General features: G+C 62.7%; 1 protein-coding gene across 1 annotated transcript; it reads left to right on the top strand.

Annotated features, from left to right (window-relative positions):
- Positions 1-1176: 1176 nt before the first annotated feature.
- On the top strand, positions 1177-23344 carry LENG8 (leukocyte receptor cluster member 8). The gene is given in 17 exon segments (XM_066209011.1): positions 1177-1249; positions 1332-1485; positions 3026-3135; positions 4974-5113; positions 5198-5435; positions 6920-7030; positions 7100-7297; positions 8957-9017; positions 9019-9251; positions 10503-10605; positions 10607-10635; positions 11173-11479; positions 12301-12402; positions 13395-13463; positions 13546-13675; positions 19142-19349; positions 21288-23344. Coding segments are annotated over 17 exon segments (2385 nt in total). The 5' UTR covers positions 1177-1217; the 3' UTR covers positions 21448-23344.
- Positions 23345-23443: the final 99 nt, after the last annotated feature.

The raw sequence follows: 23443 nt of genomic DNA, 5'->3' as shown, positions 1-23443 counted from the left end.
GTGTTTTTGTGGGGTTTTTTTCCGTTGGGGGAAGGGGACGGAAGGGTGGGGGAGGGAATTTGGGGTTTGGGGGGAAAATCCCGGTTTTGGGGAGTGAAAACCCCGAATTTTGGGGGGGAAAAGGTCCAAATTTGGGGATAAAACGCCCGGTTTTGGGGGTGGAAAAGTCTGAATTCTGGAGATAAAACGTCCCAGGTTTGGGATAAAATCCTCCGGTTTTGGGAAAAACGTTTCCCAGTTTGAGGGATTGAAAGCTCGCGGTTTTGGGGTAAAATCCCCCAATTTTGGGGTGAAATCTTCCAGTTTTGGGGTAAAATCCGCCAGTTTTGGGGTGAAATCCCCCAATTTTGGGGTGAAATCCCCCAGTTTTGAGTAAAATCCGCCAATTTTGGGGTAAAATCCCCCAATTTTGGGGTGAAATCCCCCAGTTTTGGGGTGAAATCTTCCAGTTTTGGGGTAAAATCCCCCAATTTTGGGGGTAAAATCCCCCAGTTTTGGGGTAAAATCTCCCAGTTTTGGGGTAAAATCCCCCAATTTTTGGGGTAAAATCCCCCAGTTTTGGGGTGAAATCCCCCAATTTTGGGGTAAAATCCCCCAGTTTTGGGGTGAAATCCCCCAATTTTGGGGTAAAATCCCCCAGTTTTGGGGTGAAATCCCCCAGTTTTGGGGTGAAATCCCCCAGTTTTGGGGTGAAATCCCCCAGTTTTGGGGTGAAATCCCCCAGTTTTGGAGTGAAATCCCCCAGTTTTGGGGAGCAGCCCCCAAGTTCCGCGGTCCCCTCTGTCCGGGCGCTGCCGCTGCTGCCCCTGGGGGGGAATTTGGGGGAAATTCTGGGGGGCACAGGGGGGCTGGCGACCCCCGAAGGGCTCTGGGGGGTTGATACAGGGGAGGACCCTCAAATTCTCCCCCGGGACCCCCAAAACTGCCCAAATCCCCCCCTTGGAACCCCCAAACCCGCCCCAATCCCCTCTGGGACCCCAATTCCCCCCTGGGACCCCCAAGAACCGCCCCAAATTCCCCCGGGACCCCCAAAACGCGCCCCGCGCTCGCGCATCCCGCTAAGTTCGTCCCCTCGCGGCCGCCGTCCGCCGCCCCTCGCGCGCGTCCGTTACGTTGCCCCCTCGCGGCCACCGTCCCCCATCGGCCGCGCGGGGCGGCGCCAACCGGAAGCGGCTCCGCGAGGGAGAAGGAGGCGCCGCCATCTTGGCCGCCCCGCCATGGCCGCCAACCTGGGCGAGCAGCGCGAGTGGTGAGCGCGGCTCCGGGCGGACCGGGGGGGAAGCGGGGCCCGCACCGGATCCCAACCGCGCTGCTCTCCCTCCCCCCCCCAGGGCCGCCCCGTTCGGCGCCGGCGGCGCGCGGGAGGAGGCGGCGGTGCCCGCCGAGAACCCGGAGTGGGAGAAGGCGCGGCAGGCGCTGGCCAGCATCAGCAAGGCCGCCGCCGGCGGGGCGAAGAGCGCCGCGGGAGCGGCCGCAGGGCCGCAGGTCGGGGCTCGGGCCCGCCCGGGCCGCGTGGCGGCGGTTTCGGCCGCTCCTCCAGGCTCCTGGGGGCTGCGGGGCTCGGCGGCCTTGGGGCGGATTTCGGGGGTCCCTGAGGGGCTTCGGGGCGGATTTGGGGGATTCGGGGGGTCCTGAGGGGCTTTGGGGCGGATTTGGGGGGTCCTGAGGCGCTTTGGGGCGGATTTGGGGGATTTGGGGGGTCCTGAGGGGCTTTGGGGCGGATTTGGGGGATTTGGGGGTCCCTGAGGGGCTTTGGGGCGGATTTGGGGGATTCGGGGGGTCCTGAGGGGATTTGGGGGGTCCTGAGGAGATTTGGGGCGGATTTGGGGGGTCCTGAGGCGCTTTGGGGCGGATTTGGGGGATTTGGGGGGTCCTGAGGGGCTTTGGGGCGGATTTGGGGGATTTGGGGGGTCCTGAGGGGCTTTGGGGCGGATTTGGGGGATTTGGGGGGTCCTGAGGGGCTTTGGGGCGGATTTGGGGGATTTGGGGGGTCCTGAGGGGATTTCGGGGATCCTGAGGGGCTTTGGGGCGGATTTGGGGGATTCGGGGGGTCCTGAGGGGCTTTGGGGGGGATTTGGGGGATTCGGGGGGTCCTGAGGAGATTTGGGGCGGATTTGGGGGATTCGGGGGGTCCTGAGGGGCTTTGGGGGTCCCTGAGGCGCTTTGGGGTGTCCTGAGGCGCTTTGGGGGACCCGGAGGGTCTTGGGAGGTTTCTTGGGGGTCCCTGAGGGGCTTTGGGGCGGATTTGGGGGATTTGGGGGTCCCTGAGGGGCTTTGGGGCGGATTTGGGGGATTTGGGGGGTCCTGAGGGGATTTGGTGCGGATTTGGGGGATTCGGGGGTCCCTGAGGGGCTTTGGGGCATCCTGGAAGGTCTTGGGGGATTTTTTGGGGATCCTGAGGGGCTCTGGGGGGATTCCGGGGGAATTACCGGGAATCTGGGGGGAAATTTCGGGGTGTCCTGAAGGGTTTTGGGGGGAATTTGGGGAGTCTGTGAGGGTTGGGGGGGGGAGTGGGGGGGGTGGAGTAGGGGGGGGAGTTGGGGGGTGTGTTGGGGGGGGGGGGAGAGGGGGTAGAGGGGGGGTTGTGGGGGGGGGTAGAGCTTGGGGGGGGTGTATTGAGGGGGGTCTCTGTTTGAGGGGGGGTCTAGTTTTTGGGGGTCTCTATGTTTGGGGTCTCTGTGGGGTTTGGTGGGGGGGTCTCTCTGTTTTTGGGGGTCTCTATATTTTGGGGTCTTGGGGGGGGGATAGGGGGGGTGGGGGGGGAGATGGGGTGTGGGGGGGAGTTTTTGGGGTCTCTGTTTTTGGGGGTCTCTGTTTTTGGGGTCTCTGGTGTTTGGGTCTCTGTTTTTGGGGGTCTCTCTGTTTTTGGGGGATCTCTCTGTTTTTGGGGTCTCTATATTTTTGGGGGGTCTCTCTGTTTTTGGGGTCTCTATGTTTGGGGTCTCTATATTTTGGGGGGTCTCTATATTTTGGGGGTCTCTCTGTGTTTGGGGTCTCACCCCCGTGTCCCCCCTCCCCCCCGCAGTACTCCACCGCCCCGTCCGCGGCCGAGCCGTCCGTGCAGCCCCCCCCGTACTACCAGTGGTACCAGCCCTACGGGGGGGCTACTACCCCTACGGATACTACTACCCCGTGGTGAGGGGGGACCCGAAACGGGGATGTGGGACCCCCGGAAATGGGGATGTGGGACCCCCGGAAACGGGGATGTGGGACCCCCCGGAATGGGGATGTGGGACCCCCGAAAATGGGGATGTGGGACCCCCGAAAACGGGGATGTGGGACCCCCGGAGTGGGGATGTGGGACCCCCGAAAATGGGGATGTGGGACCCCCGGAGTGGGGATGTGGGACCCCCGGAATGGGGATGTGGGACCCCCGGAAGTGGGGATGTGGGACCCCCCAAAACCGGGATGTGGGACCCCCCAAAACGGGGATGTGGGACCCCCGAAAACGGGGATGTGGGACCCCCGAAATGGGGATGTGGGACCCCAAAAATGGGGATGTGGGACCCCCAAAACGGGGATGTGGGACCCCCGGAGTGGGATGTGGGACCCCCGGAGTGGGGATGTGGGACCCCCCAAAATGGGGATGTGGGACCCCCGAAAACGGGGATGTGGGACCCCCGGAGTGGGGATGTGGGACCCCCGAAAATGGGGATGTGGGACCCCCGGAGTGGGGGATGTGGGACCCCCGGAATGGGGATGTGGGACCCCCGGAGTGGGGATGTGGGACCCCCCAAAACCGGGATGTGGGACCCCCCAAAACGGGGATGTGGGACCCCCGAAAACGGGGATGTGGGACCCCCGAAATGGGGATGTGGGACCCCAAAAATGGGGATGTGGGACCCCCCAAAACGGGGATGTGGGGACCCCCGGAGGTGGGGATGTGGACCCCCCGGAGTGGGGATGTGGGACTCCCGGAAACGGGGATGTGGGACCCCCGGAATGGGGATGTGGGACCCCCCAAAATGGGGATGTGGGACCCCCGGAATGGGGATGTGGGACCCCCGGAGTGGGGATTTGGGACCCCCCGGAAACGGGATGTGGGACCCCCGGAATGGGGATGTGGGACCCCCCCAAAATGGGGATGTGGGACCCCCCGGAGTGGGGATGTGGGACCCCCGGAATGGGGATGTGGGACCCCCAAAAATGGGGGATGTGGGACCCCCGGAATGGGGATGTGGGACCCCCAAAAATGGGGATGTGGGACCCCCAAAATGGGGATGTGGGACCCCCGGAATGGGGATGTGGGGACCCCCGGAATGGGGATGTGGGACCCCCGAAAATGGGGATGTGGGACCCCCAAAAATGGGGATGTGGGACCCCCGGAATGGGGATGTGGGACCCCTGAAAATGGGATGTGGGACCCCCGGAATGGGGATGTGGGACCCCCGGAATGGGGCGGAGGGGTCTCTGGGCTGCCCCGTTAATTAATTTGGGGGGGGGGCTCTGGGCTGTACCGTTAATTAGTTAGGGATTTCAGGGTTTCATTATTTAATTGGGGGGGTCCCTGGGTTGTCTCGTTAATTATTAGGGATTCATTAATTGATTTCTCCCCCACAGCGGGGGTGTACCCCGGCTATGGGGCTGTACCATTAATGCATTGGGGGGTCCCTGGGCTGTCTCATTAACTAATTAATGGTTCATTAATCGATTTTCCCCCCGCAGCAGGGGGTGTCCCATTAATGGGCTGTACCATTAACGCACAGGGGGGTCCCTGGGCTGTCTCATTAACTAATTAATGGTTCATTAATCGATTTTCCCCCCGCAGCAGGGGGTGTCCATTAATGGGCTGTACCATTAACGCATTGGGGGGTCCCTGGGCTGTCTCATTAACTAATTAATGGTTCATTAATCGATTGTCCGCCCACAACGGGGGGTGTCCCATTAATGGGCTGTACCATTAACGCACAGGGGGGTCCCTGGGCTGTCTCATTAACTAATTAATGGTTCACTAATGAACTTTTCCCCCGCAGCAGGGGGTGTACCCCGGCTATGGCGCCCCCAGCGCCCCCTACGCCGCGGGGGGCGGGGCCTCCTACGCCCCCGCCCCCCCCCCAGCAGCAGCAGCCGCCCCCCCCCGCCCCCCCCCCAGCAGCAGAACAACCTGGGCCAGGTACGGGGGGCGGGGACTTGGGGGCGGGGCGGGCCCCGGCCCTGGGGGCGCCTCCCGCTGACGCCCCTCCCCCTGTTCCCACAGCAGCCCCCCGTGCCCGGCCTGGACGAGGCGTCGCCCTTCGCCGCCCCCCAGCCCCCCCCGGCCGCGCCCCCCCAGCCCCCTCCCCACAACCTGGGGGGCTCGGGGGGGGCCGGCGGGGCGGGGGGGGGCGGGGGAACCCCCCCGGGGGGCTCCGCCCCCTTCCCCTCCCCCCACTACGGCGAGGGGCCGCCCCCGAAGGGCAAGAAGGGGGGAGGGCAGCTCTGGAGCCGCATGAAACGTGAGTGTGAGAGGGAGAGAGAGACCCCAAAACCCTGCCCCAGATCACCCCAAAATCCTGCCCCAAATCCCCCCAAAACCCTGCCCCAAACCACCCCAAAATCCTGCCCCAGATCACCCCAAAACCCTGCCCCAGATCACCCCAAAACCCTGCCCCAGATCACCCCAAAGCCCTGCCCCAAACCACCCCAAAATCCTGCCCCAAACCACCCCAAAACCCTGCCCCAGATCACCCCAAAACCCTGCCCCAAACCACCCCAAAACCCTGCCCCAAACCACCCCAAAACCCTGCCCCAGATCACCCCAAAACCCTGCCCCAGATCACCCCAAAATCCTGCCCCAAATCCCCCCAAAACCCTGCCCCAAACCACCCCAAAATCCTGCCCCAGATCACCCCAAAACCCTGCCCCAAACCACCCCAAAATCCTGCCCCAGATCACCCCAAAAACCCTGCCCCAGATCACCCCAAAACCCTGCCCCAGATCACCCCAAAACCCTGCCCCAAACCACCCCAAAACCCTGCCCCAGATCACCCCAAAACCCTGCCCAAACCACCCCAAAACCCTGCCCCAGATCACCCCCAAAACCCTGCCCCAAACCACCCCAAAACCCTGCCCCAGATCACCCCAAAACCCTGCCCCAGATCACCCCAAAACCCTGCCCCAGATCACCCCAAAACCCTGCCCCAAACCACCCCAAAACCCTGCCCCAGATCACCCCAAAACCCTGCCCCAGATCACCCCAAAACCCTGCCCCAAACCACCCCAAAACCCTGCCCAGATCACCCCAAAAACCCTGCCCCAGATCACCCCAAAACCCTGCCCCAGATCACCCCAAAGCCCCCCAAAATCTTGCCCCAAATCCCCCCAAAATCCTGCCCCAAACCACCCCCAAAACCCTGCCCCAAACCACCCCAAAATGCTGCCCCAAATCCCCCCAAAATCCTGCCCAAACTCACCCCAAAACCCTGCCCCAGATCACCCCAAAAACCCCCAAAATCCTGCCCAAACTCACCCCAAAATCCTGCCCCAAATCCCCCCAAAATCCTGCCCCAAACCACCCCAAAATCCTGCCCCAAACCACCCCAAAACCCTGCCCCAAATCCCCCTAAAACCCTGCTCCAGATCACCCCAAATCCCCCCAAAATCCTGCCCCAACTCCCCCCGAGATCGTCCCCAAATCCTGCCTGAAATTGTCCCAAATTCCTCCCAAAACTGTCCCCAAATCACCCCAAAATCCTGCCCAACCCCCCCCAAATCACCCCAAAATCCTGCCCAAACCCCCCCGAGATCATCCCCAAATTCCTGCCCAAAATTGTCCCCAAATCACCCCCAAATTGTCCCCAAATTCCTGCCCAGAATTGTCCCAAATTCCTCCCAAATCCTGCTCAAAACTGTCCCCAGCCCCCCCCAGAATCCTTTGAAGCTTACCCCCAAATTCCCCAAACCCCCCCGACCCCCCCTGACCCCCGTTCTCTCTCCCCAGAGGCTCCTGGCTCGGGGGGTCTCCGTTTCCAGCTGCCCAAACGCCCCTTCGTGCTGCCCCCCCGGCCTTTGGCGGCCCCGCGGGGCCCGAGAAGCTGCACGGGGGGCACGGGTGAGTCCCCTACCCCCGCGGGAGCCCCAGCTGCCCCCCGGGACGGCCCCGAACGCCTCTTCCCCCCAGGGAGGCGCGGGGCGCGCCCCGGGGCAAGCCCGAGGACTGGCCGCCCGAGATGAAGGCGTACGTGCAGCGCTGCTTCACGGCCTGCGAGTCCGAGGAGGACAAGGACAGGACGGAGAAGCTGCTCAAGGAGCTGCTGCAGGCGCGGCTGCAGGACGGCTCCGCCTTCACCATCGACTGGAGCCGGGAGCCCCTGCCCGGGTGGGTCGCGCCATCCCAGGGAACACCCAGATCCCCGGAAAAACCCCGAGAAAATCCGCTCAGAATCGGAAAAAAAATCCGGTCGAAATCGCCCCGAAAAGCCCGAGAAAATCCGCTGAAAATCAGAAAAAAAACCGGTCAAAATCGCCCCGAAAAGCCCCAAAAAAATCCGCTGAAAATCAGAAAAAAATCCGGTCAAAATCACCCCGAAAAGCCCCGAGAAAATCCGCTCAGAATCAGAAAAATAATCCGGTCAAAATCACCCTGAAAAGCCCCGAAAAAATCCGCTGAAAATCAGAAAAAAAATCCGGTCAAAATCACCCTGAAAATCCACCTGAGATCCTTGAAAAATCTGGGTCAAAATCGCCCCGAAAAGCTCCGAGAAAATCCACTGAAAATTAGAAAAAAAATCCGGTCAAAATCGCCCCAAAAATCCACCCGAGATTCCTGAAAAATCCGGTCAAAATCGCCCCGAAAAGCCCCGAGAAAATCCGCTCAGAATCAGAATAACAATCCGGTCAAAATCGCCCCAAAAAGCCCCGAGAAAATCTGCTCAAAATTGGAAAAAAAACTGGCCAAAATCGCCCAAAAATCCACCCGGAACAGCCCCAAAAATCTGTCCCGAGTGTCCCCAAAAAGCCCCGGGAGAACGGAGCCACAGCTGCCCCAGCGCCCCGAAATTCCTGGGAAACCTGCGCCCCAGAGTTCCCTCTGAGCCCAGATTCCCCCTTCACCCCCAAAGTTTGTCTCTAATCCCCCAAAATTCCCTCCCTGACCCCCGAAATTTCATCCCTGACCCCCGGAATTCCGTTTGTAACCCGGGTTTTGTTTCTAACCCCCCAAATTTCCCCTCTGACCTCAAAATTTTGTCTCTAATCCCCCAAAATTCCCTCTCTGACCCGCAAAATTTCATCCCTGACCCCCGAAATTGTTTCAACCCAAATTTTGTTTCTAACCCCCCAAATTTCATCTCCAACCTCCCAGATTTTGTCTCTAATCCCCCCAATTCCACTTCTCACCCCCGAATTCCCCCCCAACCCCCCAAATTCCATATCTAACCCCCCGAATCCCCCCCAATTCCACTTCTAACCCCCCGAATTCCCCCCCAACCCCCCGAATTCCCCCCGTATCCCCCCAATTCCACTTCTAACCCCCCAAATCCCCCCTGACCCCCCAAATTCCCTTCCGAATTCCCCCCGACCCCCCGAATTCCCCCAATTCCAGTTCTAACCCCCCGAATTCCCCCCCACATCCCGAATTCCCCCCAAATCCCCCCCGAATCCCCCCCAATTCCAGTTCTAACCCCCGAATTCCCCCCCACATCCCCGAATTCCCCCCCAACCCCCCGAATCCCCCCCGAATCCCCCCCAATTCCACTTGTAACCCCCGAATCCCCCCCAATTCCACTTCTAAGCCCCGAATTCCCTCCCTGACCCCCCGAATTCCCCCCCAACCCCCCGAATCCCCCCGAATCCCCCCAATTCCACTTCTAACCCCCCGAATTCCCCCCTGACCCCCCGAATTCCCTCCTTAACCCCCCGAATCCCCCCCGAATCCCCCCCAATTCCACTTCTAACCCCCCGAATTCCCCCCCAACCCCCCGAATCCCCCCCGTATCCCCCCAATTCCACTTCTAACCCCCGAATTCCCTCCCCCCAGGCTGGGCCGCGAGGGCTCCTCCAGCCCCAAGAAGAAGCGCTGGGAGCTGCCGCAGGCCCGGCCCAGCCCCAGCCCCGGGCCCCCCCCGGGCCCCCCCCAGCGCCCCCCCCGCCCCTCCCCCGCCCCCGCGGGGCGCCCCGGGGGGGGCCCGGGCCCGGGGGGGGGCCCCGGGGGGCTTCCCCACCAAGTTTGGCAACCGGAACGTCTTCATGAAGGAGAACAGCTCCTCCTCCAGCGGCTCGCGCTCCCGCTCCAGGTCGTCGTCGCGCTCGCCTGGCAGGCACTGCCGGCGCAGGTGAGGCCCCAGAACCTCCCTGGGACACCGCCAAAATATCCCAAATCCAGCCCGGAAAAATCCCCAAAAAATCCGCCTTGGGACATCCCAAATCCGCCCCAAAATCCACCCCAAAATATCCCAAAAAACCTCCCTGGGACACCCCCAAAATATCCCAAATCCAGCCCGAAAAAATCCCCAAAAAATCCGCCCCGGGAAACCCCAAATCCGCCCCAAAATCCACCCCAAAATATCCCAAAAAACCTCCCTGGGACACCCCCAAAATATCCCAAATCCAGCCCGGAAAAATCCCGAAAAAATCCGCCCCGGGAAACCCCAAATCCGCCCCAAAATCCACCCTGAAACCTCCCAGTGCTCCTCAAACCGATCCCAGTCCTCCCACTGCCCCCAAACTGGTCCCATCCCCCCCAAACTGGTCCCAGTCCCCCCAGACTGGTCCCAGTCCCCCAGACTGGTCCCAGTGCCCCCAGACTGGTCCCAGTCCCCCCAGTCCCCCCCAGACTGGTCCCAGTCCCCCCCAGACCGATCCCAGTCCCCCCCAGACTGGTCCAGTTCCCCCAGACTGGTCCCAGTTCCCCCAGACTGGTCCCAGTGCCCCCCAGACCGGTCCCAGTCCCCCCAAACTGGTCCCAGTGCCCCCCAGACCGATCCCAGTCCCCCCCGATGGGTCCCAGTCCCCCCCCAAACTGGTCCCAGTCCCCCCCAGACCGATCCCAGTCCCCCAGACGGGTCCCAGTTCCTCCAGACTGGTCCCAGTCCCCCCAGTCCCCCCCCAAACTGGTCCCAGTGTCCCCAGACTGGTCCCAGTCCCCCCCAAACTGGTCCCAGTCCCCCCCAGACTGGTCCCAGTCCCCCCCAGACCGATCCCAGTCCCCCCAAACTGGTCCCAGTCCCCCCCAAACTGGTCCCAGTCCCCCCCAGACCGATCCCAGTCCCCCCCAGACTGGTCCCAGTTCCTCCAGACTGGTCCCAGTCCCCCCAGTCCCCCCCCAAACTGGTCCCAGTGCCCCCCAGACTGGTCCCAGTCCCCCCAGTCCCCCCCAAACTGGTCCCAGTGCCCCCCAGACTGGTCCCAGTCCCCCCCAAACTGGTCCCAGTCCCCCCCAAACTGGTCCCAGTCCCCCCAGACTGGTCCCAGTCCCCCCCAAACCGGTCCCAGTCCCCCCAAACTGGTCCCAGTGCCCCCCAGACGGGTCCCAGTCCCCCCCAAACTGGTCCCAGTGCCCCCAGTGTCAGTGCCCCGTCCCGCAGTGACTCGGAGTCGGACTCGTCGGGCTCGGGGCTCGAGGCCCGGCCCGGGGGGCGCCGGGGGGGCCCCCCCAAACCCCGGGGCCGGGGGGGGGCCCTGGAGCGGGGGCCGGGCGCGGGCACAGCGCGGCAAGAGGTACTGGGGGCACTGGGGGGCACTGGGAGGGACTGGGACGGACTGGGAGGGACTGGGAGGGGATTGGGATAAACTGGGGGGGACTGGGATAAACTGGGATGGACTGGGAGGGACTGGGAGGGGATTGGGGGGGGAACTGGGATGGACTGGGTGGGGATTTGGGGAGGACTGGGGGGACTGGGAATAAACCGGGGGGGACTGGGAGGGGATTGGGAGGGGATTTGGGGGCTACTGGGATAAACTAGGATGGACTGGGATGGACTGGGAGGGAATTTGGTGGGGACTGGGATAAACTGGGAGGGCCTGGGAGAGGGCTGGCCCTGGGAAATTTCCCCCAACTCCCGTCTTCACCCCAAACCGCCCCGGGCTTTTGCCCCAGTTCCCCATTTAACCAAAATCGGTGTTTTTCCCCCCGAAGCCGACCCGAGCCGTGTCCCCCCCCGCCCCCGTCTTTAACCCCCGAAATCCCGGAGCGCGCCGTTTGGTTCCCGGGATTCCCGTTCGTTCCCCAGTTGAACCGAGTTCCGGGTTTTCCAGGCCAGAGCCGGGTCCGCCGCGGCGCGCCCGGCGCCGCCCGCCCGCCGACCCCGAGGACCCCGAGCGCGAATTGCGGCGGCAGCGCCGCGCCCAGCGCTTCCAGGGCGGGGCCGGGCCGCACCCCAAAAAGCCCCGCCCCAACCCGCCCCCGGCCAGCCCCCCGGGCCACGGACACGCCCCCGGACACGCCCCCGCCGAGGGCCTGGATTGGGAGCAGGTGAAGATTCTGGGCACCTGCCAGGAGGTGACCAAGAGGTACCTGAGGCTCACCTGTGCTCCCGACCCGGCCACCGTCAGACCTGTGCCTGTGAGTGAGAGAAATTATCCCAAAAACCCCAAAATCCACCCCAAAATCCACCCCAAAACCCCAAAAACCTCAAAATCCACCCCAAAACCCCAAATCCACCCCAAAATCCACCCCAAAACACACCTGGGGCTCACCTGTGCTCCCGACCCGGCCACCGTCAGACCTGTGCCTGTGAGTGACCCGAAAATACCCCAGAAACCCCAAAATCCACACCGGAACCCCGAAATCCACCCCAAAATCCACCCCAAAACCCCAAAAACCTCAAAATCCACCCCAAAACCCCAAATCCACCCCAAAATTCACCCCAAAACCCCAAAAACCTCAAAATCCACCCCAAAACCCCAAATCCACCCCAAAATTCACCCCAAAAACACACCTGGGGCTCACCTGTGCTCCCGACCCGGCCACCGTCAGACCTGTGCCTGTGAGTGAGAGAAATTATCCCAAAAACCCCAAAATCCACCCCAAAATCCACCTCAAAACCCCCCAAAATCCCAAAACCTCCCCCCAAACCCCTAAAACAACCCCCCAAAATCCAAAAACCCCCCAAACCCCCCCCAAAATCCCCCAAAATCCCCAAAACTCCCCAAAACCCCCCAAAATCCCCCAAACTCCCCCAAATTCCCCAAACTCTCGGTTTTGTGCCCAGGTGCTGCGGCAGGCGCTGGCGCTGGTCCGCTCGCACTGGCAGCAGCCCCCCAAAAACCCCCCAAAACCCCCCAAAAACCCCCCAAAACCCCCCAAAATCCCCAAAACTCCCCAAAACCCCCCAAAATCCCCCAAACTCCCCAAATTCCCCAAACTCTCGGTTTTGTGCCCAGGTGCTGCGGCAGGCGCTGGCGCTGGTCCGCTCGCACTGGCAGCAGCACCGCGATTACGCCTGGGCCTGCGAGCAGCTCAAGTCCCTGCGCCAGGACCTGACGGTCAGGGGGGCTCGGGGGCGCTGGGGGGTCCCGGGGGGTCCCAGGTGGGTTTTGGGGGGTCCCACGGGGATTTTAGGGGGATTTCGGAGGATTTCACCTGGATTTTGGAGGGTCCCAGGTGGATTTTAGGGGATCTCAGGTGGGTTTTGGGGGCTCCAGGTGTGTTTTGGGGGGTCCCAAGTGGGTTTTAGGACGTCCCAAGTGGGTTTTAGGGGCTCCCAGGTGGGTTTTGGGGCTCCCAGGTGGGTTTTGGGGCTCCCAGGTGGGTTTTGGGGGCTCCCTGGTGGGTTTTAGGGGCTCCCTGGTGGGTTTTGGGGGGTCCCAGGTGTGTTTTGGGACTCCCAGGTGGGTTTTGGGGCTCCCAGGTGGGTTTTGGGACTCCCAGGTGGGTTTTGGGGGGTCCCAGGTGTGTTTTGGGACTCCCAGGTGGGTTTTGGGGGGTCCCAGGTGGGTTTTGGGGCTCCCAGGTGAGTTTTGGGGCTCCCAGGTGGGTTTTAGGGCTCCCAGGTGGGTTTTGGGGGCTCCCAGGTGGGTTTTGGGACTCCCAGGTGTGTTTTGGGGCTCCCAGGTGGGTTTTGGGGCTCCCAGGTGTGTTTTAGGGCTCCCAGGTGGGTTTTGGGGCTCCCAGGTGGGTTTTGGGGCTCCCAGGTGGGTTTTGGGACTCCCAGGTGTGTTTTGGGGCTCCCAGGTGGGTTTTGGGGGTCCCAGTAAATTTTTGGGGGAGGCTCTCCGGTGATTTTTCTTCCCCTGGATTTCTGGGCTGGCTCCTCTCCCCTTCGACTCCCCCTATATTTGAGGACCCCCCACATTTAACCCCCTCCCGTCAGTTTGAGACCCCTCCCCACATTTAATCCCCTCCCCTCATTTTGAGACCCCTCCCCACATTTAATCCCGTCCCCACATTTAATCCCCTGCCCACATTTAATCCCGTCCCCTCATTTCGAGACCCCTCCCCTCATTTTGAGACCCCTCCCCACGTTTCTGCCCCCCAGGTCCAGGGCGTCCGCACCGAGTTCACGGTGGAGGTTTACGAGACCCACGCCCGCATCGCCCTGGAGAAGGTGGGCTGGGGGGCTCGGGGGGGGCTTTGGGGACCCCCGGCCGTGGGGAGGGGTCGCTGAGGGTCCCCGCTGTGCCCCCCAGGGCGACCACGAGGAGTTCAACCAGTGCCAGACGCAGCTGAAGGCGCTGTACGGGGAGAACCTGCCGGGCTGCGTGGGCGAGTTCACCGCCTACCGCATCCTCTACTGCATCTTCACCAACAACTCGGGAGGTCGGCGGCTCCCCGGAGCCCCCCAGAGCCCCCAAACCCCCCAGAGACCCCCAAAAACCATCCAGAGACCCCCAGAGGCCTCCAAAACCCCCCAGAGCCCCCCAAAAACCCCCAGAGACCCCCAGAGCCCCCAAAACCCCCCAGAGCCCCCAAACCCCCCAGAGACCCCAAAACCCCCCAGAGACCCCCAAAACCCCCCAGAGCCCCCAAAAACCCCCCAGAGACCCCCAAAAACCATCCAGAGACCCCCAGAGCCCCCAAAACCCCCCAGAGACCCCAAAACCCCCCAGAGACCCCAAACCCCCCAGAGACCCCAAAACCCCCCAGAGACCCCCAAAACCCCCCAGAGCCCCCAAAAACCCCCCAGAGACCCCCCAAACCCCCCAGAGCCCCCAAAACCCCCCAGAGCCCCCAAAACCCCCCCAGAGACCCCCAAAACCCCCCAGAGACCCCCAGAGCCCCCCAAAAACCATCCAGAGACCCCCAAAACCCCCCAGAGACCCCAAAAACCCCCCAGAGCCCCCCCAAACCCCCCAGAGCCCCCCAAAAACCCCCAGAGCCCCCCAAACCCCCCAGAGACCCCCAAAAACCATCCAGAGACCCCCCCAAACCCCCCAGAGCCCCCCAAAACCCCCCAGAGACCCCCAGAGCCCCCCAAAACCCCCCAGAGACCCCCAGAGACCCCCAAACCCCCCAGAGACCCCCAAAAACCATCCAGAGACCCCCCAAACCCCCCAGAGCCCCCCAAAACCCCCCAGAGACCCCCAAAGCCCCCCAAAACACGAGGGGGACCCCGCGGGCGGAGACAGCTCGGGCGGGTCACGGCACAGGGCCGAAGGTTGGGCCGCAGTTGTGGCGCTCAAGGGGGTCCCCAAAATTCCAGCGGATCCCCAAAAGGTTAGGAGGGACCCCAGAATTTGGGGAGGGTCTCTCGATGACCTGGCACTGAAGCCGGTGACCCCAGAACTGACCAGGGAGGTGACCGCGCTGTCCACAGTGACCGCAGGGTGGCTGTGGGACCCCAAGGTCTGACCCCAGCCCCTCGCCGTGACCCCGGTGTCTGTGTGACCCCAGAACTGACCCCGGTGTCTCTGTGACCCCAGAACTGACCCCGGTGTCTCTGTGTGACCCCAGAACTGACCCCGGTGTCTCTGTGTCCCCAGAGCTGACCCCGGTGTCTGTGTGACCCCAGAACTGACCCCGGTGTCTCTGTGTGACCCCAGAACTGACCCCGGTGTCTGTGTGTCCCCAGAACTGACCCCGGTGTCTCTGTGTGACCCCAGAACTGACCCCGGTGTCTCTGTGACCCCAGAACTGACCCCGGTGTCTGTGTGTCCCCAGAACTGACCCCGGTGTCTCTGTGTCCCCAGAGCTGACCCCGGTGTCTGTGTGACCCCAGAACTGACCCCGGTGTCTCTGTGTGACCCCAGAACTGACCCCGGTGTCTGTGTGTCCCCAGAACTGACCCCGGTGTCTGTGTGACCCCAGAACTGACCCCGGTGTCTCTGTGTGACCCCAGAACTGACCCCGGTGTCTCTGTGTCCCCAGAACTGACCCCGGTGTCTCTGTGTCCCCCCAGAACTGACCCCGGTGTCTGTGTGACCCCAGAACTGACCCCGGTGTCTCTCTGTGACCCCAGAGCTGACCCCGGTGTCTCTGTGTGACCCCAGAGCTGACCCCGGTGTCTCTGTGTGACCCCAGAACTGACCCCGGTGTCTCTGTGTGACCCCAGAACTGACCCCGGTGTCTCTGTGTCCCCAGAACTGACCCCGGTGTCTCTGTGTGACCCCAGAACTGACCCCGGTGTCTCTGTGTCCCCCCAGAACTGACCCCGGTGTCTCTGTGTCCCCAGAACTGACCCCGGTGTCTCTGTGTGACCCCAGAACTGACCCCGGTGTCTCTGTGTCCCCAGAACTGACCCCGGTGTCTCTGTGTCCCCAGAACTGACCCCGGTGTCTCTGTGTGACCCCAGAGCTGACCCCGGTGTCTCTGTGTGACCCCAGAGCTGACCCCGGTGTCTCTGTGTGACCCCAGAACTGACCCCGGTGTCTCTGTGTGACCCCAGAACTGACCCCGGTGTCTCTGTGTCCCCCCAGAACTGACCCCGGTGTCTCTGTGTCCCCAGAACTGACCCCGGTGTCTCTGTGTGACCCCAGAACTGACCCCGGTGTCTCTGTGTCCCCAGAACTGACCCCGGTGTCTCTGTGACCCCAGAGCTGACCCCGGTGTCTCTGTGTGACCCCAGAACTGACCCCGGTGTCTCTGTGTGACCCCAGAACTGACCCCGGTGTCTCTCTGTGACCCCCCAGAACTGACCCCGGTGTCTCTGTGACCCCAGAACTGACCCCGGTGTCTCTGTGTGACCCCAGAACTGACCCCGGTGTCTCTGTGTCCCCCCAGAACTGACCCCGGTGTCTCTGTGTGACCCCAGAACTGACCCCGGTGTCTCTGTGTCCCCAGAACTGACCCCGGTGTCTCTGTGTCCCCAGAACTGACCCCGGTGTCTCTGTGTGACCCCAGAACTGACCCCGGTGTCTCTGTGTCCCCCCAGAACTGACCCCGGTGTCTCTGTGTGACCCCAGAACTGACCCCGGTGTCTCTGTGTGACCCCAGAACTGACCCCGGTGTCTCTGTGTCCCCAGAACTGACCCCGGTGTCTCTGTGTCCCCAGAACTGACCCCAGTGTCTCTGTGTCCCCAGAACTGACCCCGGTGTCTCTGTGTCCCCCCAGAACTGACCCCGGTGTCTCTGTGTGACCCCAGAACTGACCCCGGTGTCTCTGTGTCCCCAGAACTGACCCCGGTGTCTGTGTGACCCCAGAACTGACCCCGGTGTCTCTGTGTCCCCAGAACTGACCCCGGTGTCTCTGTGTGACCCCAGAACTGACCCCAGTGTCTCTGTGTCCCCAGAACTGACCCCGGTGTCTCTGTGTGACCCCAGAACTGACCCCAGTGTCTCTGTGTCCCCAGAACTGACCCCGGTGTCTCTGTGTGACCCCAGAACTGACCCCAGTGTCTCTGTGTCCCCAGAACTGACCCCGGTGTCTCTGTGTGACCCCAGAACTGACCCCAGTGTCTCTGTGTCCCCAGAACTGACCCCGGTGTCTCTGTGTGACCCCAGAACTGACCCCGGTGTCTCTGTGTGACCCCAGAACTGACCCCGGTGTCTCTCTGTGACCCCAGAGCTGACCCCGGTGTCTCTGTGACCCCAGAACTGACCCCGGTGTCTCTGTGTGACCCCAGAACTGACCCCGGTGTCTCTGTGTGACCCCAGAACTGACCCCGGTGTCTCTGTGTGACCCCAGAACTGACCCCGGTGTCTCTGTGTCCCCAGAACTGACCCCGGTGTCTCTGTGTCCCCCCAGAACTGACCCCGGTGTCTCTGTGTCCCCCCAGAACTGACCCCGGTGTCTCTGTGTGACCCCAGAACTGACCCCGGTGTCTCTGTGTCCCCCCAGAACTGACCCCGGTGTCTCTGTGTGACCCCAGAACTGACCCCGGTGTCTGTGTGACCCCAGAACTGACCCCGGTGTCTCTCTGTGTCCCCAGAACTGACCCCGGTGTCTCTGTGTCCCCAGAACTGACCCCGGTGTCTCTGTGTGACCCCAGAGCTGACCCCGGTGTCTCTGTGTGACCCCAGAACTGACCCCGGTGTCTGTGTGACCCCAGAACTGACCCCGGTGTCTCTGTGTGACCCCAGAACTGACCCCGGTGTCTCTGTGTCCCCCCAGAACTGACCCCGGTGTCTGTGTGACCCCAGAACTGACCCCGGTGTCTCTGTGTGACCCCAGAACTGACCCCGGTGTCTCTGTGTCCCCAGAACTGACCCCGGTGTCTCTGTGTCCCCCCAGAACTGACCCCGGTGTCTCTGTGTGACCCCAGAACTGACCCCGGTGTCTCTGTGTCCCCAGAACTGACCCCGGTGTCTCTGTGTGACCCCAGAACTGACCCCGGTGTCTCTGTGTCCCCAGAACTGACCCCGGTGTCTCTGTGTCCCCAGAGCTGACCCCGGTGTCTCTGTGTCCCCAGAACTGACCCCGGTGTCTCTGTGTCCCCAGAGCTGACCCCGGTGTCTGTGTGACCCCAGAACTGACCCCGGTGTCTCTGTGTGACCCCAGAACTGACCCCGGTGTCTCTGTGTCCCCAGAACTGACCCCGGTGTCTCTGTGTGACCCCAGAACTGACCCCGGTGTCTGTGTGACCCCAGAACTGACCCCGGTGTCTCTCTGTGTCCCCAGAACTGACCCCGGTGTCTGTGTGACCCCAGAACTGACCCCGGTGTCTCTGTGTCCCCAGAACTGACCCCGGTGTCTCTGTGTCCCCCCAGAACTGACCCCGGTGTCTCTGTGTGACCCCAGAACTGACCCCGGTGTCTCTGTGTCCCCAGAACTGACCCCGGTGTCTCTGTGTGACCCCAGAACTGACCCCGGTGTCTCTGTGTCCCCAGAACTGACCCCGGTGTCTCTGTGTCCCCAGAGCTGACCCCGGTGTCTGTGTGACCCCAGAACTGACCCCGGTGTCTCTGTGTGACCCCAGAACTGACCCCGGTGTCTCTGTGTCCCCAGAACTGACCCCGGTGTCTCTGTGTCCCCAGAGCTGACCCCGGTGTCTGTGTGACCCCAGAGCTGACCCCGGTGTCTGTGTGACCCCAGAACTGACCCCGGTGTCTCTGTGTGACCCCAGAGCTGACCCCGGTGTCTCTGTGACCCCAGAGCTGACCCCGGTGTCTCTCTGTGACCCCAGAACTGACCCCGGTGTCTCTGTGTGACCCCAGAACTGACCCCGGTGTCTCTGTGTCCCCAGAGCTGACCCCGGTGTCTCTGTGTGACCCCAGAACTGACCCCGGTGTCTCTGTGTCCCCAGAGCTGACCCCGGTGTCTCTGTGTGACCCCAGAACTGACCCCGGTGTCTCTGTGTCCCCAGAGCTGACCCCGGTGTCTCTGTGTCCCCAGAACTGACCCCGGTGTCTCTGTGTGACCCCAGAACTGACCCCGGTGTCTCTGTGTGACCCCAGAACTGACCCCGGTGTCTCTGTGTGACCCCAGAACTGACCCCGGTGTCTCTGTGTGACCCCAGAACTGACCCCGGTGTCTCTGTGTCCCCCCAGAACTGACCCCGGTGTCTCTGTGTCCCCCCAGAACTGACCCCGGTGTCTCTGTGTGACCCCAGAACTGACCCCGGTGTCTCTGTGTCCCCAGAACTGACCCCGGTGTCTCTGTGTCCCCCCAGAACTGACCCCGGTGTCTGTGTGACCCCAGAACTGACCCCGGTGTCTCTGTGACCCCAGAGCTGACCCCGGTGTCTCTGTGTGACCCCAGAACTGACCCCGGTGTCTCTGTGTCCCCAGAGCTGACCCCGGTGTCTCTGTGTGACCCCAGAACTGACCCCGGTGTCTCTGTGTGACCCCAGAACTGACCCCGGTGTCTCTGTGACCCCAGAACTGACCCCGGTGTCTCTGTGTCCCCAGAACTGACCACGGAGCTGTCCCTGCTGCCCCCCGCCCTCCGCTCGGACCCCTCGGTGTCCCACGCGCTGTCCCTGCGCGCCGCCTGGGCCCTGGGGCTCTACAGCCGCTTCTTCCGCCTGCACGCCTCGGCCCCGGCCATGGGCCCGCGCCTCATCGACCTCTTCGCCGAGCGCGAGCGGCGCCGCGCCCTGCGCGCCTTCGTCAAGGCGTAGGTGGGGCCGGGGGTTTGGGGGCTTGGGGGGTTGGGGGGCACGCAGGTGAGTGACGGGGGAGGGGTTTGGGGGCAGCGTTGGTGCGCGTCGGGTGGGGAAAGGGCGCGTCGGTCACGCAGGGGATGCGGGAAACCCCATAGTGCCCTTAGGTGGGGTGGGGGGCCCCGAATTCTCCATATATGGGCGTTTATGGGATGGGGAACCCCATATTGTCCTTTTATGGGATGGGGTAATGCCAGATTGTCCTTATATGGGATGGGGGAAACCCCATATTGTCCTTATATGGGATAGGGAAACCCTATATTGTCCTTATATGGGATAGGGAAACCCCATATTGTCCTTATATGGGATGGGGGAAACCCCATATTGTCCTTATATGGGATAGGGAAACCCTATATTGTCCTTATATGGGATAGGGAAACCCCGTATTGTCCTTATATGGGATGGGGTAACCCCGTATTGTCCTTATATGGGATGGGGGAAACCCCATATTGTCCTTATATGGGATAGGGAAACCCTATATTGTCCTTATATGGGATAAGGAAACCCCATATTGTCCTTACATGGGATGGGGAAGCCCATATTGTCTTTATATGGGATGGGGGAAACCCCAGCTTGTCCTTATATGGGATAGGGAAACCCCGTGCTGTCCTTTTATGGGATGGGGGAAACCCCAGATTGTCCTTATATGGGATAGGGAAACCCCATATTTTCCTTTTATGGGAATGGAAAACCCCGTTTTGTCCTTATATGGGATAGGAAAACCCATATTGTCCTTATATGGGATGGGGAAACCCCGTATTTTCCTTTTATGGGATAGGGAAACCCCATACTGCCCTTATATGGGATGGGGGAAGCCCCACGTTGTCCTTATATGGGATAGGGAAACCCCATGTTGTCCTTGTATGGGACGGGGAACTCTCCCTTTCTCCATATACGGGGTGGGGGAACCCATACTGTCCCCATATGGGATGGGGAACCCCAATGTGCCCATCTATGGGGTGGGGGAAACCCCACGTTGTCCATATATAGGATAGGGAACTCCCCCTTTCTCCATATATGGGATGGGGGAAGCCCATATTGTCCTTGTATGGGATGGGGAACCCCAGATTGTCCTTATATGGGATAAGGAAACCCCAGATTGTCCTTGTATGGGATGGGGGAAGCCCCGCGTTGTCCCTATATGGGATAGGGAACCCCAATTTCTCCATATATGGGATGGGGGAAGCCCATACTGTCCCTCTGTGGGATGGGGAACCCCCATTTCTCCATATATGGGATGGGGGAAGCCCATATTGTCCTTATATGGGATGGGGGAAGCCCATAGTGTCCCTCTATGGGATGGGGAACCCCCATTTCTCCATCTGTGGGGTGGGGGAAGCCCCGCATCGTCCCTCTGTGGGGCGGGGAACCCCCGTGTGCCCATCTGTGGGGTGGGGAGACCCCAATCTGCCCCGCGCGGGGCCCCAAGGCTGCGCCCCCTTGTTGGTGCCCCACACTGGGTCCGGCTGAGCCCCCCACTTGTGGGGCTGGAGTCTCTTACGGGGCTGGACCCCCACTTGTGGGGCCTAGGACTGTAGGACCACCGTGTCCCCCCTCAGTGGGGCTGCGCCCCCTCCTCAGCCTCGTGGGGTCGCCTCCCCTTCCTGGGGGGCTCCGTCGCCCCGCCGTGGGGCCGAGCCCCCCCTTTGTAGGGTCACGGCCCCCGCTATGGGGCCGAGCCGCGGCGCCGTGCGGCGCTGTGGGGCCGGGCCCCTGGCCGCAGCCGCGTGTCCCTGTCCGTGGGGCCGAGCCCCCCTGCTATGGGGTCGCATCTCTCTGCGGGGCCGGTCCCCGCCACGGGGCCGTCCCCCCGTCCCTGGGGGGCCGCGGGTGCCCCCCCGGCTGCCCCCCGGGCTCCCCGGCCCCCCGGCCTGACCTCCTTCTCTCCCCAGCTACCGCCCGGCGCTGCCGACGGCCCAGCTGGGCCCGCTTATGGGGCTGGAGCCCCCCGAGCGCCGCCGCTTCCTGGGGGGGCTGCCCCTCACCTTCACCGGGCCCGACCGCGGCGCCATCGACTGCCGGCAGAGCCTGCCCGCCCTGCCCCACATCTGAGCCCCGCGGCCCCGCTGCAGCCCCACGCGGCGGCCCGAGGGCTGGGGGAGCCGCTTGTGGGGCTGGGGGTGCCCCACAGCCACCTTTGGGATGGGGGAGCGACTTGTGGGGCCGGAGCTGCCCCGTAACCACCTCTTGGGGTGAGGAGAGGGCGACTTGCGGGGCCTGGATGTGCCCCACAGCTGCTGCTGCTGCTGCTGCTGCTGCCCCATAAGCACCTCCTGGGGTGGGCAGCTGGTGTGTGGGGCTCGGAGCTGCCCCATAACCACCTGCTGTGGGGCTCGGAGCTGCCCCACGACCGCCTCTCGTCCCCTCAGCAGCCACAGAGAGGGGGGATTTGGGGCTGGGGGAGCGACGTGTGGGGCTGGAGCTGCCCCGTAAGCGCCTCTGGGGTGAGGGGAACAACTTGTGGGGCTGGAGCTGCCCCATAAGCGCCTCTGGGGTGGGGGGAACAACTTGTGGGGCTCGGATCTGCCCCATAAGCGCCTCTGGGGTGGGGGGAACAACTTGTGGGGCTGGAGCTGCCCCATAAGCGCCTCTGGGGTGGGGGGAACAACTTGTGGGGCTGGAGCTGCCCCATAAGCGCCTCTGGGGTGGGGGGAACAACTTGTGGGGCTCGGATCTGCCCCATAAGCGCCTCTGGGGTGAGGGGAACAACTTGTGGGGCTCGGATCTGCCCCATAAGCGCCTCCGGGGTGAGGGGAACAACTTGTGGGGCTCGGATCTGCCCCATAAGCGCCTCTGGGGTGAGGGGAACAACTTGTGGGGCTCGGATCTGCCCCATAAGCGCCTCTGGGGTGAGCAGAACAACTTGTGGGGCTCGGATCTGCCCCATAAGCGCCTCTGGGGTGGGGGGAACAACTTGTGGGGCTGGAGCTGCCCCATAAGCGCCTCCGGGGTGGGGGCGCCGCTGTTCGGGCGCGGATCCGCCCCTCAGCAGCCCCCAGGAGGGGAGCTGGGGGTGGGACCTGTGGGGCCGGAGCCCCGGGCCGTGTGGGGCGGCGCCCCCACTTATGGGGCGGCGCCCCCCGCGTTTTCCCCGTGCCTCAGTGTGTGTCTCTTCTCCTGCTGCCGAGGTCTGGGCCCCCCACCCCGCGGAGAGCAGAGACCCCCGCCCGCCCCACGGAGCACGGCGAGACCCACGGAGCGCCCCCCGAGCCGCGGGCCGCCCCCCGAGCGCGCCGGCCCCACACCGCCACGGGAGACAGAGAGAGAGAAAGCGGCCCCCAAAGCCGTGGTCTCCGCGGGAGCCCCCCGCCTCCCGCCCCACACCGCACTCGAGGGGGGCTCCCCCCGCGCCCCACAGCCGCCCCCGCGGGGGGCCGGGGGCCGCCGCTCTTCCTCCTCCTCGTGCTCCTCCTCCTCCTCCTCGTGCCGCTCCCGCTGGGTCTTTGCGCTGCTCCAATCTCCGAGTTCCCCCTTGTTTTGGTTCGTATTTAATTTATTTCCGCCTCCCCCCGCCCCCCCCTCCCCCCCGCCCCGCCCCCCTCTTTGATCTCCCCTCCCCCCAACGTTCTCTTTGCAGGTAAAAGTCGCCCCTCCCCCCTCCCCCTCCTCTTTTTTTTTTTTTCCTTCCTCCCCTCCCCCCCCACCTTTTCTCTTTTTTTTAAGAAAAAAAGTGGTTTTTTGGACAGAATAAAAGGAAAAAAAAAAAAAAAAAAAAAAACCAAAACCAGAAAAATCAGAAAAAAAAAAAATATTAAACGGGGTTTGAAGTGGTGGGTGGGGGAGGGGGAGGGGGTGGGGGAGGGGAATTTGTACCCACAGATCTCTACCCGTATATTTATATTAAAAACAATAATTAATAATGATAATGATCACGCCCGGTGTGCGCCCCTCCCCACGTTTCTCCCTTTTATTATTATTTATTATTATTATTTTTCATCTTTTTTTTTTTTCACAAAAATATTCACGGGGGGGGGGAGGGCAGGGGGAGGGGCGGGGGTTGGCTGAATGGGGCGGGGCACGAGGAGGCCCCGCCCCCCGCACGGTCTGA

This window comes from Chamaea fasciata, unplaced genomic scaffold (genome assembly GCF_029207755.1).
Source record: "Chamaea fasciata isolate MVZ Bird 193981 ecotype frontalis unplaced genomic scaffold, bChaFas1.0.hap1 SCAF_589, whole genome shotgun sequence".
Classification (NCBI taxonomy): domain Eukaryota; kingdom Metazoa; phylum Chordata; class Aves; order Passeriformes; family Sylviidae; genus Chamaea; species Chamaea fasciata.
Note: the sequence above shows the minus strand (reverse complement) of the source record. Positions and strands in the feature narration are given on the sequence as shown.